General features: G+C 38.5%; 1 protein-coding gene across 1 annotated transcript in view; it reads left to right on the top strand.

Annotated features, from left to right (window-relative positions):
• The window catches only part of RAB3GAP2 (RAB3 GTPase activating non-catalytic protein subunit 2), a 75,665-nt gene that overhangs the window by 15,617 nt on the left and 42,115 nt on the right, over positions 1-17,933 (top strand). The window contains exons 2-9 of the mRNA XM_010974000.3: positions 102-166; positions 7,414-7,537; positions 8,260-8,341; positions 9,877-9,924; positions 10,001-10,076; positions 10,399-10,500; positions 13,360-13,459; positions 16,392-16,490. Of these exons, the coding sequence (XP_010972302.1) occupies positions 102-166; positions 7,414-7,537; positions 8,260-8,341; positions 9,877-9,924; positions 10,001-10,076; positions 10,399-10,500; positions 13,360-13,459; positions 16,392-16,490 (696 nt within the window). The remainder of the gene's footprint in view (positions 1-101; positions 167-7,413; positions 7,538-8,259; positions 8,342-9,876; positions 9,925-10,000; positions 10,077-10,398; positions 10,501-13,359; positions 13,460-16,391; positions 16,491-17,933) is intronic.

Here is a 17,933-nt window from a genome sequence, read left to right as displayed (position 1 = left end):
TTATATATTAAGAGTTGGTTTTATTATGTTTAGAGGAAGTGTTTTAAAAATATTTTAAGCTCTGTGTTTCATGTGAGCACTTTTCATCTTTTTCAAAATAGGTAAATCAACAAACTGGGAAGATGATGGTTGGGGAGCGTGGGAAGAAACAGACCCCCAAGAACCTGTAAGTCTTTGTAAACATACGCGTGGTTTTTTATGGTGGCATTTCCCTTTTGTAATGGTGGTGGCATATTTCAGTGTTAGGCTGACATTTAAAAATTTATGTCAAGAACATTTTTGAACTTACTTAATAGTGCTTAAGGAGATGCCTGTTCTTAAGGATTTAATGACTTTATAGCTCAGTGGGCCAAATGGAGAACAGCTATTTTAGGATTCTGTCTCCTTCATTAGTTATCCTTTTAGACCCTTTCACTTACTCATTCACCACGTTTCTTAAGGGCCCACCACAGTCTCGGTGCTGGGCATATAGCGATGGGCAAGGTAGGCAGAGTCCCGACATGTGGCAGTATCTTTTCACCTAGGAGGAATCGAAAATCTAAACTGGCTTAAATGACAGGGAAATTCATTAGCTCACATGAAGTCAGAGATAGTTTGTGTTCCCAGATAAATAAATTCTGGAAGGTGAAATTGCTTTTAAAAGGTATACATATTTCAAATTTCAATAGAAATAGTTGAGTGGTGTTTCCAAAGGGCTGCCCCCTTTGTTGTGCATTTCCAACAGCAGTATATGAGAGTGCCTTTCTCTGCCCTCTGAATTATAGAAGTGAAAACATCTCTGGGCTAATTGTTTTTTATCACTGACTGTGCACTATTGTTTATTTTGTAAACAGTGAATTATTTCTCTGTACCCATGTTTTTATCAATATTGGGAAACTTAGGACTATGAGAGATGAATGTGTTTTCTTACAGAGGCCTGCTTTTCTCAGGTTCTTTCTGAAATTGTTGGCCCCTAGTATGTTATCAAACTTTAATCTTTGCAAAATCAGAATGGCATAAAATGCCACTTCAGTGTTTTAATTTGTATGTTTTTATATGGAAGTATAGTTGATTTACAATGTTATGTTAGTTTCTGGTGTACAGCAAAGTGATTTAGTTCTATATACATATATATATACATATATATATATATATATATATATATATATGCTCTTTTTCATATTCTTTTCCATTATGATTTATCACAGAATATTGAATATAGTTCCCTGTGCTATACAGTAGGACCTTGTTGGTTATCTATTTTATATATAGTAGTTTGTATCTGCTGATCCAAAACTCCTAATTTATTCCTCCCCTAACCCCTTTCCCTTTCGTAACCATAAGTTTGTTTTCTATGTCTGTGAGTCTGTTTCTGTTTTATAAATAAGTTCATTTGTATCTTATTTTAGGTTCCATATATAAGGGGTATCGTATGGTATTTGTCTTTCTCTGTCTGACTAACTTCACTTAGTATGATAATCTCTGGGTCCATCCATCTTGCTGCAAATGGCATTATTTCATTCTTTTTTGGGGCTAAGTAGTATTCCATCACATATATATATACCACATATGCTCAAAGTAGTCTAGAAAGAAAAGAAAACTTGTATAGCTTTGTTTAGTTACTTTTTTATGTGAAGCACTTATTTCTCTTCGTTTTAGGTGAGGTGACTGTTTTATTTCTATGATTTAGGTAGTAAACTACTGAGAATTACAGTGAATATACTGACAGCCCCTTGTTTATACTGGATTTTAGTGGTAGCACTGTTTCACATACATGCCTGGGAAAGTTAGCACAATGAGAGTGACAATAAAAATTGCAAATGATGGACATATTAACTAAAGTTGAAAGCTTTGAAAAATTACTCTGGGCTACTTCAATGGCTATCTGGTCATCACAGTAGCTGATACACCAAAAAACATTTATCACTGAGTCCAGAGTGGTAACTTACCAGCCCTTGGAGTGGGCAGCTATAATTGAAAGGCTGGTTAAATTACTGCAGTTTTACTCTCTGCTACATTGTGAAAGGATAGTTGTTTGACAAATTTGTAGGCTTAAAATCAAAAGAAAGAAAAATTTTAAATATGTATTTGTCACAGCCCTACTGTTGAGAAAAGATACCTTTTTATAATCCACGTTGGTGGCTTCCAAACTTGTGCAGATTAAGAAAAAATTTTTACTAGTTTCAAGTCAAAGAAAAATCCTTGAAGTTTAGGCTATGCTGAAATAAAATACATTCTCTTTCCCTACCCCAACCAGGGACTATGTTTTATAGCTAATGGATGCATCTAATGTTAACTTAAGTAACTGGGTACTCGCTGGTTTTTGTGGAAAGCCAACTTGGCCCTGGTGGTGCTGGGTATTTTTTTTTTTTTTTTTGATATGCCTCTCTGGGGAAATTAACTACCTTGTCAAATGATGGCATTATTTTAGGACCAGTATCATCAGGGAAGCATTATTCATAGCTTCATAGCTGTGGGACCCATTATTGTGTAGGAGGTTTTCAGAAAAATCTAATTGGTCGGCAGATGCCCTTATGGTACAAAACAAGGATGAGCTTGCTTGAATGTGTGCTGAGACTTCCTGGCACATTCTTTTTAATATTTTGGCATCAGTTTATAACACATACAAAGATGAAGGTAGAATTTTTAAAAAGTACTTCTATATAACTTTTTAAAATTTTTTGTGTATGTGTGTTTGAAGTATAGTCAGTTTACGATGTTGTGTCAATTTCTGATGCTTCAGTCATACATGAATATACGTATATTCGTTTTCATAGTCTTTTTCACCATAAGTTACTACAAGATATTGAATATAGTTCCCTGTGCTATACAGTATAAACTTGTTGTTTATCTACTTTTTATGTTAGTATCTGCAAATCTCAAGCTCCCAGTTTATCTCTTCCCACCCCCTCTCCCCCTGGTAACCAAAAGTTTGTTTTCTAAGTCTGTGTGTCTGTTTCTGTTTTGTAAATAAGTTCATCTTTTTTTTTAGATTCCACATGTAAGTGATATCGTCTGGTATTTTTCTTTCTCTTTCTGCTTACTTCACTTAGAATGACAATCTCCAGGTCCATCTGTGTTTGCTGCAAATGGCATTATTTTATTTTTTATGGCTGAGTAGTATTCCATTGTATAAATATACCACATCTTCTTTATCCAGTCATCTGTTGATGAACACTTAGATTGTTTCCATGTCTTGGCTATTGTATATAGTGCTGCTATGAACATTGGGGTGCATGTATCTTTTTGAATTAAGATTCCCTCTGGATATATGGCCAGGAGTGGGATTGCTGGATCATATGGTAAGTCTATTTTTAGTCTTTTGAGGACTCTCCATACTGTTTTCCGTAACGGCTGCACCAGACTACATTGCCACCAACAGTAGAGGAGGTTTCCCTTTTCTCCACACCCTCTCCAGCATTTGTCGCTTGTGGACTTTTGCATGATGGCCATTCTGACTGGTGTGAGGTGATATCTCATTGTAGTTTTGATTTGCATTTCTCTGATAATTAGTGATATTGAGCATTTTTTCATGTGCCTATTGGCCATTTGTATGTCTTCATTGGAGAATTGCTTGTTTAGGTCTTCTGCATGGCACATTCTTAACCAGGCCTTTACAGCTCTCTTTCCTCCCTGTTCTTTTTTAATCATTGAGGGGCACTAGTCTCTTGGTCTAGAAGTGGAGTAGAGCTTCTTGTCACTCCTTCATTCTGAATGAACAGCAGAGCAGAGCGGGGTTAGAGGTGCTGTGGCACTTTGGGTTACAGGGCTCGGCTTCCCAGGGCAGCATAGCGTGGAAGCAGCACAGAGGGTTAATGCAATTAAACCGGTGCAATTAAACTCCAGTGCCTGCGTTTCAAATCCATGCTCCGTCTGTGTGATGTGGGGAAGTCATCCATCCCCAAATGGGGGTAGTAATAGAATCTTATTCATAGAGTTACAGTGAAATTAAGTAAGATTTCTGTGTAAAGCCCTTTACACAGTACTTGGCACTCAGTAAGTGCTTGGCCGATGTTGCTGTGTACATCATCCAGATCACTGTTGTCATCCCTGTCTTGTTCCTGTTGAGTCAGTCACCAAACCCAGACATACATCTGGGTCAGCACTTCTTAGTGGACCCACTGTGCTCTGCTTAGGATGGTGCCCAAGGGTTTCTTTATTGTGAGAGGAGGTTTCAAGTGACTGTGGCCTGATTTCTACCAAATCGCTTGGGTACGAAGTAGCAGACATTATAGAACAGTTAAGGGCATGTTCATCCTTTTGTTCTTTGTTTGCCTTTATAGCATGTTGACTGTTGATACATCATCCCAATGAGCTAAGGGATTTGTTTTTTCTTTTTGAGGACTTACTGAAAGAAATTTGATTTACATAAGATTTTTTCTCCTACCTCCACTCCTAGTGGTTTTCAATTTTTAAATTTGCTTCATGATTTTCTGGTAAAAATTCATACTGCTTGGGGCAAAATAGCAAAACCTATGGAGCAGTAACAAATTTTTACCTTTCTTTATAATTTTAAGGATATCATTTTTTTTCAGTTGTGTGATTAGAGGGTTTTAATCTTATTGAATCTGATGCATTGAATACTGTCCCTCCAGGATTACATGTGATGACCAGGAACTTGTGGTTGCTCTCCCCACCCCAGTGTGGCTGTAGATCAAAAGAGCGATGGAGCTTGTATTAAGAGCACGTGCCATTGCATCTCATGACAAGCTTGCATCATTCCCAAGCAGCCAGACTGAAGCTTTTGATCTAGAATTTCATGACACATCAAATCCTAATGATGATATGATGTAATAACATAATAGCCTACCAGCATGCCTCATTTCACTGTATTTCACAGACATTGCTTTTTTTTTTTTTTTTTTTTAACAAATTGTAGGTTTGTGGCACCCCTGCAGCATACAGGTTATTGGCACCTTTTCCAACAGCATTTACTCACTTTGTGTCTCTTTGTCACATTTTGGACGTATTGGGAAATATTTGAAACCCTCCACCAGCAAAAAGACTATGACTCGCTGAAGGTTGAGATGATGGTTAGCATATTTTATCAATAAAATATTTTTAAATTATAGTATGTACATTTCTTTAGACACAATGCTATTACCCACTTACAGACTATATAGTACAGTGTAAACATAATTTTTATATGCACTGGGAAGTCAGAAATGTGTATGTGCTTTATTGTGATATGTGCTTTATTGCAGTGGTCTGGAGCCCAGCTCGCAGTATCTTCAAGATGTGCTTGTGTAATAAAATCATATGAGTATTTTCTAACCTGTTTTTGGTATATGGAACTCCAGCTTGTACACATCCAAGTTGGCCATGACGAACTAGGAGGATCTGCTTTTAGTCCCACAGTCACAAGGAAAGGTGGAGAGTTAGAGAGGTCATAGAAAAGGAAAGGCAGTGAAGAATGACGAAAGATTTTGGTTTTCACCCTCTTTTCCTCCCATCATCAGTAGATGAAACTGGAGTGCTGATCTACGTGATCTTTTTCTGGTTTCATGTTACTACTACAGATGTACATCTGTGAGGTGGCTCAGCCAGATTAGGGATGTAACTAGTCATCGTGAAATAGTTTCTCTGAATTTGCTTTCATGTAAGTGATGTCTGCTTCTCGTGCTTTCATCTTGGTTGGTTCTCACGGGGCAACTTTCATGTTTGCTCTGGGATCGCTTGTAGTCCCTCTGCTGGGATGGTGTCAGACAAGGCTTGATCACAGTTTGGCACTGAGTCCTAGGCCCAACCAAGAGGGCAATACTCTGTCCCTTCTGTCTAACTTGTACCTGCCATGGATGTGCCAGCCAGAATCTTGAAGCATGACATTGTAATATTACTCTAGGAAAACATTACTAAAGATACTGTTACTTCAGGATACATCACTTAGGGTATTAGCTTTGAATCAGTTGCTCGTTGTCATAGAGGTTCCTGTGCAAGAATAAGTAGTAGGTGATTCAGGTATCTTTATGAATACGAGTAAGGAGAACTTGGACTGTGGTTACTCATTTTTGCTATTGGGGCTGTGCTGCGTGTGGAGTTGAGGAGCTGGGGAGAGCATAGGCTTTGCCAGGTAGAAGGTTTCCAGTCTAGTGTGGGAGAAATACAGCCACAGAGTAAATAGCAGAGAATAGTAAGACTTTTAATTGCAGTAAGTTCGAAAGAAGGTAAAAGTCAGAGTAAGGTAGGACTGAAATAGGAACTGGAACTTGAGATGGAAAGACAGAAAAGAGAGGGAAAGTATTTTTAAATAGAGTGCTTAAAGAAATGCCTTAGGAATGTGCTGGCTCCCGTGTGCAGGTCGTTCCGCACAGCTCTAAATCGGTTTGCAGAACTAGAGAAAGATTAAGCTGGTATAAGCGATAAGTAAAAGGGTAGTTCTTTTTGAGAAAAGGCTTTTGATTCACTATGAGACTAGAGTCAAATCCCAGGAGGAGACAGGCTTCCCAAAGAGCTGTTGCAGGCGCCTACCAAGATGAGCAGGGTTCTCCTTTGGGCTCTGACACCAATTGTGTGGCAGGGAGCACATTTCTTAACTGGCCTAAGACTCCACCTTTTTTATTGTAAACCGAGTTTGGGCCTGTTAGTCTTTAAACACTGTCCATCTTTGACTTCCTTAAACTCTCTGTCTTTTCAGCAAATGTAAACATGCAGAGCTCATCCTTATTGGTGGCATCATTTTGGAAACAGGATAGTCTAAGGTATCTGTTGAGAGAAAAAGGTATGGAAGTGTATGTATAACATGCTGCCGCTTGTGTCAGAAAAGGAGGAAAAAGGGTAAATGTATCTGCCTGTGCGCACAGTGTCTCTGAGAATACACACAAGAACCGGTCACGTCTTTGTCTCTGGAGTAAACAGCTGCGTGGCTAGAATGCAGGAATATCAGAGAGATTGTTCAAAGAGGACCTTTTCAGATCTGCTGAATTTCTAACCATGGGAATTTACCTATATAGGGATACATTTTCAATTGAAAAAAAAAAACAAAAAAACAGAACACCTTTCAGGTCACATAAGAAAGAATGTCAGAATTATCAAATACTTTTACAGATCCTACAACCGTAATTAATCATCAGATCATTTTTCCTTTGCTGTCTAGCTGTAGGTTCCCTAGCTGTCTGTCTCGAGTAGGGTTATTTACTAAGTTTCCTAACACTGAGTCATTCCTAGAATGATCCCTATGGGACATTCTCTTCATGTCTTGCTGTTTGCTTTATTTAAAAATTTTACGTTAATATTCAAAACTGAGATTTGCTTGAGGGGATGTTTTGTTTTTTGGTCGTCTCTGACATGCTTTGATAAGGAATATTACTGAGACTGTAAAAGAATTAGGAAGATTTTTTTTTCTGTTTTTCTGCTCCCTTGCTCTTCAAGGTGGACAAGCGGGGTTGGAATAGTCTTGGTATTTTGGCATGTAAGTAACTGTAGTTTTACCCACAGGAAGAAGAAGGAAATACTTGCAAAACACAAAAAACTTCCTGGCTTCAAGATTGTGTTTTATCCTTGTCTCCAACCAATGATCTTATGGTTATAGCTCGGGAGCAAAAAGCTGTATTTCTAGTGCGTAAGTACTCTATAATGTTCACTTATTTCAATGCAGAGAACAGAAAATGGATTAGGTAGAAAGAACAAGTGTTACTTCTAGTGTATGTATTGTATGGTGGCATTGGATAGTTTATTGGTCATGTTATATAACGCTTCTTAATTTCCTTTTTTATTATTTCTTCATTTTCCTCTTTCTTGTTCCTTTCTCTTCTCTTTCTTTCCTCTTTGTTTTGCTTTCTTGGCTGCAAATACATGAGCTGTCTCTGTGGTCCTTCAGAGGTAGTACTGGGCATCGCCCAATTCTTACCAGGCATGGTCAGAGCTAAAAAGGCCACTGACCACTTCTAGGTAATAATGTGAGTTAGGGTGACTTTCAACTCTAATTTGAAAACTCACAGTCTTATAAAGTAGGCTTTCCATCCAGTAGCATGAATCTAATAGAAAAATTTTCTCTGTCAAAAGGAGTTTTATAAATAAAAAGGTGGAATGGTACATAAGAATTACTAACTTTATTATATGGATTTCATTGGAGGAAAGAGAGACTAAAGAGAGTGTTTTATAAACATCTTATAAGTATTTTAAACATCATCTAATATTTACCCGTAGAAAGACTCAAATCAATTAATGTAGCACTAGTCAATTCTGTGCTCATAATTCTAAAGGGAAAGAGGGAAATTTGTAAATTACTATTTTAGTACACTACAGTGAAAGTTATTTTGTTTGATAACTTTATTTTTTCAGCAAAATGGAAACATAGTGATAAAGGGAAGGAAGAAATGCAGTTTGCTGTTGGGTGGAGTGGTTCTTTAAATGTCGAAGAAGGGTAAGTACCAGTTAATTTTTTGTGTGTCTCCGTGCGTTAAACGTATATGTGAAATTGTTTGACTTGTAAGTGAATCTGTTAAGAAGCTTCATCATTTGCAATGTTTAGTAAATGTATATTCATCACGGCCTTAGAAGTTTAGAGCGTGACTCAGGCAGGGAATTCTAATTTTATTTATCATATGATTACTTAAAAAAAAAAAACCTTTTATTTGGAGAGGATTTATAGAAGAGTTCAGAGAGAATCCCGTAACATCCCGTCCACATTTTGCCTTCTCAGCTCTTCATTACTAATTTTGTTCATCTGAACAGTCAAGGGTGGTCATTGTCCTCTCTGCTTTGCCAGCATTGGGCTGGTGCTTGCAGGGTGTGACAGTTCGCCACTAATTCTTAAAACTCATAAATACTTCAGAAATGCAAGTTGGTTAATTCACGTTTCCTACTGACCCAATAAGCGTTTTAAAACCAGGTCTCTAGCGGGGTTCCGTGACGGAGCTGCTCACCCAGAACCTGGAGCCAACACCGATAAATTTTTGTGACTGAAAGCTATCTGATCAGAATGAATAAGATTCTTCAGACTTTGAATTCAGATGAAAGACAACCAAGTGAGAGTCCATAGTACATGCCGGGCACTTAGTAGAGACTCACTGAAATATTCTCTACTCTTACCAAAATAAGTAATATTTCTCCTCAAGTCCTCAGTCAAAGCATTTTGAAGACATTTAATTTGTCAGAAATGCAAAGCAAATGTAATGGTTCAGCTACTTTAGAGACAGCAAACAAACAGAAAGCTTAATTTTGTTCAGTGATTATCTAGTTTGATGTATAGAGGAGAGTGTTCACAGTGGTTTGAGTAAGCTGGTGATGGTCCTGAGGTTTGACAGGTTAAATCAAAGTTGGTCAGTAGGAGTTATTTTAATTTTGAGGCTTGGTCTCTGAGCCCTAGACAAATTTTTCAAGTCTGCATGTCAGGAAAAAAAAAATCTTCTAGGGGACAGCTAACTTAGCAGGTGCTGAGAAGTAGGTTATCAGGAGCAGTTTCTGCGAAGTATGAAAGAAGCTGCCCGCCAACTGAAATGCAGTGCGTCTCCAGAGTAACATGCTCAGCAGAAATGCCGCTCGTCTGTGACGTGGTTGCCAGTTCCTCCCACCGCTGCCTGAGTCCTTAGCTGATGTGGAGGGAGGTAGATGGCAGGAAATGATTGCCTGGTGATCATTTGATATTTTCTTAGTTTTGTAAATAATCAGTTGTGCACAGTAAACGTTCACTTTCTTGACTTTTGTGCTTTTTATGACAATAGACAGTGAAAATACTGTTTTTATTAACCTTAAGTGAATGTGACATTATCTTTTATACAAATGGATTTTATGACCTGACGTAATGGTGGCGTTTCACTGTTTTTCACTTATGCAGTGGATAAAACTGATCCACAGAGTTCATCTTCCACTTAATTGCCCTTTAATGTCAAGTTATAGAGAAATAAAAGTAATTGATAAATTCGTTAGGTAAACATGTGATTTTGTTTTTGCTTTTAGGGAGTGTGTCACCAGTGCTCTCTGTATCCCTCTAGCCAGCCAAAAGAGGTAAGGGTAAATGAGTCATTTGTTTGCTTTGCTTTGATACATGAGTTATTGAGATCGTCCGTTTTGTTTGTCGCAGGAGTTCCACTGGGCGTCCAGACTGGACCTGCATTGTGGTGGGCTTCACTTCCGGTTATGTACGCTTCTACACGGAGGTGAGTTGAGTGTCACGCAGTTAAAAAACACCAGTTGACTAGAATACCTAGTTATGCATTCCGTTATGCTCATTTGTGACCCATTACCTGCCACTAGGCTGCAGTTGATACTTCATGGGGGTGGAGGCTGGAACAGGGGCAGGGGTGGTCGTAGAAAGTTCTGGTGGGAGCTACAGAGAGGAGAAGCTGTGTTCTTCTGAAGAGAGACTACCTGCCATCCATGGAAGGCTTGCTGGGGGCATGACACCCTCTGCCTGGCCACGCCTGCCCAGGTGTGTGGGTAAGGAAACAAGCCAGGGCTCTTCTCTGTGCTTCCTCCTAGAATGGCGTGCTCTTGCTTGCACAGCTTCTGAATGAGGACCCAGTGCTGCAGCTCAAATGCAGGACCTATGAAATCCCGCGACATCCTGGCGTGACGGAGCAGGTACCGTGAGAGATTGTGTCCAGAGTAACAGGGGATCTATAATAGATGTACAGTGTTGGGAGCCAGGACTGGAATGGCTATGACTTCTGCACAAAGATCGCTGTCATCTAGCACAATTTCTGCAGCTTTTGGACCATTGGTGTTTGTATTAGTATCTTCTTCAGGAAGACTGTCTAGTTCTGGAGATAAGTGAACTAGCTGGTGATTAGTCAGGAGGGTTTCTCCCCACAGTCATGCTCAATGGACCGTATAAGCTTAGCCTTGTGGCCTTGTCATGTGAGCCTTCATGCCAGCTCCCTTGTCCCCTGCCTCCCACCCCTTGTGGTCCACAAATGTCTTTGAAAATGGAAACACCTAGAGGAAAGGGAACCCTCCTACGTTGTTGGTGGGAATGTAAATTGGTGCAGCCACTATGGAAAACAGTATGGAGGTTCCTTAAACTAAAAATAGGGTTGCCATATGATCCAGAATTCCCACTCCTGGGCAAATGTCTGGAGAAGACTCTAATTTGAAAAGATAACATGCACCCCAGTGTTCACAGCAGCACTATTTACAATAGCCAAGACATGGAAGCAACCTAAATGTCTATCAACAGAAGACTGGATAAAGAAGACATGGTATATGGAGTACTATTCAGCCATAAAAAGAATGAAATAATGCCATTTACAGCAACATGGATGGACCTAGAGATTATTATACTAAGTGAAGTAAGTCAGAAAGAGAAAGACAAATACCGTATGATACCCCTTATATGAGAAATCTAAAATATGATACAAATTAACTTATTTACGAAACAGAAATAGACTCACAGACATAAAAAACAAACTTACGATTACCAAAGGGGAAAGGGGGTAAGGGAGGGATAAATTAGGAGTTTGGGGTCAGCAGATACAAACTACTATATATAAAATAGATTAACAACAAGGTCCTACTGTATAGCACAGGGAACTAACTACAGTAAATATCCTGTGACAAACTGTAGTGGAAAAGAATATGAAAAAGAAAATATATATAAATAACTGAATCACTTTGCCGTACACCAGAAACTAACACAAAATTTGTAAATCGACTATACTTCAATAAAAAAAATAAAGTAAACGTAGAAACACCTCAACAGTCCTAGAACAAGGGGCAAGGCAATTCTCAAAAGAAGGAATATAATTGGTCAAAAGCATATGATAAAATTTTGGACTGTACTAATATCCTGAGAACAGTAAGCAACTAACTACATTTGAGAATTTTTCACCTTTCAGATAGGCAAAAGGTGAAATTAACAAAACTTGGTGACAACATAGAGAAACAAGCGCTCTCATGTATTGTTGGTGGAAATGTAAATTGAGAGACACTTTCTTGAGACAGTTTAGCAATACGATTGAAAATGAAAATTGTGAATACTCTATTACCAGCCAACCCACGTGAAGGAATTTACACTAAAGTGACATGAAAAGATATATACAGAAGAATGTTCATAATAATGAAAAGATTTAATTCATTCGTAAACAATTATTTACTGCCTGTTATGTGCCCAGCCCAGATCTCATCACTGAGAATTCACTGGTGAACTAGACACACAAGGTTCCTTCTATTTTATTTTATTTATTTTATTTTATTTTATTTTATTTTATTTTTATAGAAGTATAGTCACTTCACAGTGTTGTGTCAGTTCCTGGTGTACAGCATAATGTTTCAGTCATACATGTACATACATATATTTGTTTTCATATTCTTTTTCATTATAGGTCACTACACGATACTGAATATAGTTCCCTGTGCTATGTAAGATTCCTTATTTCGTGGAGCTTACAGTTTGGGGATGGTAGGCGGAAACCAGTAATAAACAGCTAGAGATTCCAAGATGATTCGGTCTCTGAGAGGTGCTATGAAGGAAGGGATTATGTTGATGAGACTGTAATGAGACAAGAGAATGGAGATGATGTTTGAGGCAGAGGCTCGGGTGTAGCCCTTCTGAGTCACTACATTTGAGCTGAGACCTGAGTGATCAGAAGAATTAGGCAGATGAAGACCTAGGAGGTGAAGGTTCAGGCACATAGAAAGCACTGAGCTGATAGTGACCTTCCTGGTCACGGAGCAAGGGGAGAGAGGTGAGACAACCTTAGAGATAGGTGCCGGATCTTGCGGCATGGTTAAAGAGTTCATGTTTTGAGTCTAAATGCAGAAGGGAGCCACTGGAGTGATTTAATCAGGAGGGAGGTGTGATCTGCTGTCTCACGAAGATCACGCTGGCCATGGAGTATGGATGGTAGGGACCGAGGGTGGAAGCAGGAGGCCAAACGAAACGTCTACCCATGGGAACTGGTTAACTGAATTTGGTACATACGGTGCAGTACAGCGTGGCCACAACAAAAAATGATTTGCTCACTTACTGAAATGTAAAAATATCAGACATATTATTGAGTAATAAAAAAACATGTTACAGGTTACACCACGTGGTATAGTCTCATATAGAAGTGTGTTTATATGTGACAGTATGTATTGAAATACATCTCTTTCCTCTTTTTATTTTACTATATTGTTTGTATCCATACAGTGACTATATTTCATTTTTATGAAACTTGTGGATTTTTTTTGGTTAATCTCACCATCTGTCCTGAAAACATTCTTCACCGTGTACAAAAGCTCATGTTTGAGAATTTTAAGTCCTCGGCCAAAAGGCATTCTGAAATTGTTTATTTTGACTATTCCTCTGCCTGATACTGTTTTTGTGTGTTGGGTGCTTGACAATTGGTTAGTTATAATTTTTAAAATTTTACCTTAATCATGACATTTAGCTATAATAGAAAAATAGATATGCTTATTTGGCAACGATGAAAACTTGTTATTTTCTTCTTTCTTTAATAGAATGAAGAGTTGAGCATCTTGTATCCAGCGGCCATTGTGACTATTGACGGATTTAGCCTTTTTCAGTCTCTTCGTGCCTGCCGAAATCAGGTAGCAAAAGGTAATTTTTGGCAAGAAATATCTAACTTCTGGTGATGGTTGTCATGTTTAATTTAACCTACTCAGAAAATTAAGTATGTTTTCTAAATTGAAAGGGCCTCCTGAACTAGATTTTAGGGAAAAAAGCCTGCTGCTGCAGAAATGGGAGTGCACTGTTGGGCAGATTGCTTAGGAAGATAAAGGCAAGGGCTGGGGCATCAGCACTCCTTGCGTGTTGCCAGTAGAACAGCAGCTTTGTTCACTGAGTCAGCAGTGTGTCTTGGCCGGTTAACAGAGAGAGTCAACCTAGGGGTGGAGAACTTAGTTGCGTCTAGCTGAGGAGCCAAACTTCTCTCTAGAGGAGCAGCTGTTTGGGCCAGCATGCTAAATAAAATCTTGTGATTCTACATTGCTTCCATTCTCACTGGGGGTAAAGACAGCACACTGTGTGCAGGGGGGGGCATCTCCACAGAAGGTGGGACCTGACAGGGCATTAGCACTGGCTTCTTCACCCTAACGTGAGACTGAACAGAGAAAAGTTGGAGACCTAAACATACTGTGTGCATAGGCGACTACATCATTTCCAGACTTCGGCATGAAAAGTGCACAAGTAATCAAGATTTCTTAACTTGTACTACCTGTAATTTACCCTCTGATGCTATTATATTCTTAGAAGAGGATATTGTATTTCATCAAATTCAAGATGCCATTGATTGTAACGTGCACTTTTTGTATACCCCTAAGAAGTGGAAATGCTGCCAGTGAGAGTCGCACCATGGATTTTAAGATCCCAGTTTCAGAGATGTTAAAATATGGGGAATAAAAGCCTTAAAATCAGTGAAAATACCAGCAGTGGTGCTGACTTCCCCTGCTTTCTTCTGGATTTGGGTAAAGGAGCCTTAATGTTCCTAAAACAAACTATGCTTAACTCTTAAGTTATTTAGATGGCTCCCTGAAAATAGAGTTTAATTAAGATATGTTAACCAATTCATAAAGATTATTCCTAAATCCAGAACTAAACTGTAAGACAGAAAAGAAACAATTTCTAGAGAAAGAATGCAGCATCTAATATTATGATAGAAAAATTGTCACTGTCTTTTTAACAGGTTGATATGATCAGTAAAATTCTGAAGTCTTGGTTATATGGTTCTTTAATAGTATATGATTTTCTCTGAAGACAGAATTTGAACTTTTGTGCCTATTTTCATAATCTTTTAAATTATTTAAATTTAGCCCACCATAAGCTTCATTATCTTCATTATCTTGGGAACACTTAAAAACAGCCACCAATAATATATATGCCTAAAGAGACTGGTGATTTTATTTAGGTAAGAATTCTGCCAATAAAGTAAACTGGAAATAGATAATTATAATACAGTAGCCAAGACATGGAAGTAACCTAAATGTCCAACAACAGATGACTGGATAAAGAATTTGTGGAATATTTATACAATGGAATACTACTCAGCCATAAAAAAGAATAAAGAAATGTGATTTGCATGCATGGACCTAGAAATCATCATTCTAAGTGAAGTAAGCCAGAAAGAGAAAGAAAAATACCATATGATATCACTCATATGTGGAATCTAAAAAAAAAAAAAGAAGGACACTAGAAACTCATATACAAAAGAAAGGCAGACTTGCAGACATAGTAAACAATCTTATGGTTACCAGGGAGAGGGGTGGGAAGGGATAAATTTGGGAGTTTGGGATTTGCAGATGTTAGCCACTATATATAAAAATAGATTAAAAAAAAACAGATTTCTTCTGTTAGCACAGGGAACTATATTCAATGTCTTGTAATGACCTTTAATGAAAAAGAATATGAAAATGAATATATGTATGTATATGTGTGACTGGGACATCGTGCTGTACACCAGAAACTGATGCATTGTTACTGACTGTACTTCAATTAAAAACAGAAATAGATCATTATAGTTGCTATCTTCAGCCATTTCATTTTTACTATTTTTGAATTTGTTTATTTTGTTATGTATGAAACCATAAAGCCATTTTAGCTCCTAGGAAGGAAGGAAGGAAGGAAGGAAGAGGGGGGAGGGAGGGAGGAAGCCATTTAGTGCCTCTTATTTATTGTAAGTTGCTCTAAAAATAATTCTGATTAGTTAGCTGCAAATTGTTGTGACTTGTGTTTCACAATATAGAAAAATTCTCTCTTCTTGGCCTTAATATCAGATCTGAAGTGCTCAGAGGATTCCATTTTTGCTTTGTCAGAGTGCTTTGCTTCGCCTTCCAGCCTCAGCAGCCAGCGCCCAGCTGTGTTCTGATTCGCAGCATGAGGGCGTGCTGCTCAGCGGACCCTGTGCATGAGCCTGTGACGAGGGGTGTGACTTGCTTTTCTTCTCGTTACTCACTCACTGGGTATAAATGCTGAAGTTAATGAGCAGCTCTTCATTCATTTTTTTCTGGCAGTGGTGTTGCTGTTAGCATATCTTTCTGTCAAGCCTGGCCTCGGTCAATTAGAGACCGTGGTATGTGTACTTCCGCTGAGCATATTTGTCAGGTTTTTAGTTTTTCACAAAGGCACTGGGTTGCCGTTCCCAGGATTTTATTCAGTGTCTTTCTCAAGGGGGAGAAATCGCTTACTTGGCCTCAGTTGCAGTTTGAATTCATCTTGATTTTTAGTAGTAGTCTAGGATTTTTAGTAGTCTTCTCTAATTATTTGAGTGTCCCAGATTCTCTTGTGACAGCCAACTTAGTTTTTCTTTCTTTTTTTCTTTTCTTTTTTTTTTAAACAACTTATTTTTTAATGTTTGCATTTTATTGTCTAGGTGTGAGTAAATCTCACTTTACACACAGTTTACACTCCTTTGCCTCATTATTTTTGGTTGAAATTTTAGAATAATAAATCAAGTTATTACATTTTTGATGTTTTTGGTAACACTTCATTTTCTCCATTATTTAAGTTTGGATTGTCTGATTTTTATCTTTGACAGCTGCAGCATCAGGCAATGAGAACATACAGCCACCACCGTTGGCTTATAAGAAGTGGGGTCTACAAGATATTGACACAATTATTGATCATGCTAGTATTGGTAAGCATTACTAGTTCTAATTATTTTGGAATTTACTTCTTAGACTTTGATTGAAGTATCTCATTTGTTAGAAATACCGATTTATTCTTACGTGAAAAGAAAAATGCATTGCGTTTAGTGAGGTATTTGGAAAGTAGTTCAGACTTAGAGATTCTCATAGGTTAATAATGTCTTTAAGAAATAGTAGTTTTAATGATTATGCCCTCAGCAGCAGTATGTTACAATTTTAAGTCAGTCACTATTCAACTTAATTTTTATGCAGATGAGTTTAATTCATATAATTACCAGATAGATCAGTCTTATAAAAATGTAACCAGCAGAATATAGATAAAAGCAGATTTCTTCTTGCAAACAGTATATGAAGGCTGACTGTTAGGTCTCGGAAATGCAGAGATGGAACGACATGGTCTCTGCTGTCAGGAAGCAGGAGGCTAGTTGGAAGAAATACTTGGAAACAATAATGTACCCCAGCATAACGACTGTTGTAGCAGACAGGTGGACCAGCTGTAGTGGGAGCAGGGGAGGAGCCCCTTGCGCTGAGGGATCAGGAAAGAGGAGGTTGACTTCAGTCCGAGATTGAAAGAATGAGTAGGACTTGACCCAGAGAACCTGGGTAGTCTAGTGCGCAGGTGCTAGGCGTGCCCTGAGTGCTGGAAATGAGGAGGGCTGGCACGAGGGAGGCCAGAGTGTAAGCAGGAGTCAGATTCTGAAGGCCTAGTAAACTCTGCAGAGGAGTTGAGATCTTTCTCCCAGCCACACTGAGAGTCAGTGAAGGATTCTGAGCAAGAGAATGGTATCACTGAGCCTGTTAGAAAAATCACTTTGGTGGAAGTTTAGGGGTTGCATTGTAGGAGGTCAAGACTAGAAGCCAGGTGCAGTCAGGAAGCTGTAGTTATCTCAGTAAGAAGTAATGAACTTCTGAATTAAGCGTAGAAATGTGGGTGGGGAAGAAGGAAATGCCATTTTAAAATACATACGTATTTTTTCCTGTTATAGTGTAGTAGATGCTTGTTAACATTTTCAAATAGCATACAAACATATAAAGAAAGAAGGAAAAAGTAGCCCTTTAGATCTACCACCTAGAGATACCACCGGCCTCTCGGGAAGCATCCTTCCAGACGTACATGTGTCAGTGCGTGTGTAACGTGTGTATGGTTACGTACAGATGTGTTTTCATGAGTAGGGTTATATCCTGCCAACTATATTGTAGCCCTTCTCTAATCCATGAAGAGGCTTTCACAACAATTTTGCTAGCTATACATTTTGTTGGAGTGCTACTAGAAGACAGATGGCATCCTTGAAATAATTGAAAAGGTTTTATTTGCAGAGAAACTGTGCAGATGTGGCAGAGGAGAACCACAAGGGAGAGTAGCGTCTCGGGGCTGATTAGCAGTCCAGCTGTTAACCGTTCCTAGGCCTAAATTCTGCTCACTGGAGATAATC

This window comes from Camelus bactrianus, chromosome 23 (genome assembly GCF_048773025.1).
Source record: "Camelus bactrianus isolate YW-2024 breed Bactrian camel chromosome 23, ASM4877302v1, whole genome shotgun sequence".
Classification (NCBI taxonomy): Eukaryota; Metazoa; Chordata; class Mammalia; order Artiodactyla; family Camelidae; genus Camelus; species Camelus bactrianus.
Note: the sequence above shows the minus strand (reverse complement) of the source record. Positions and strands in the feature narration are given on the sequence as shown.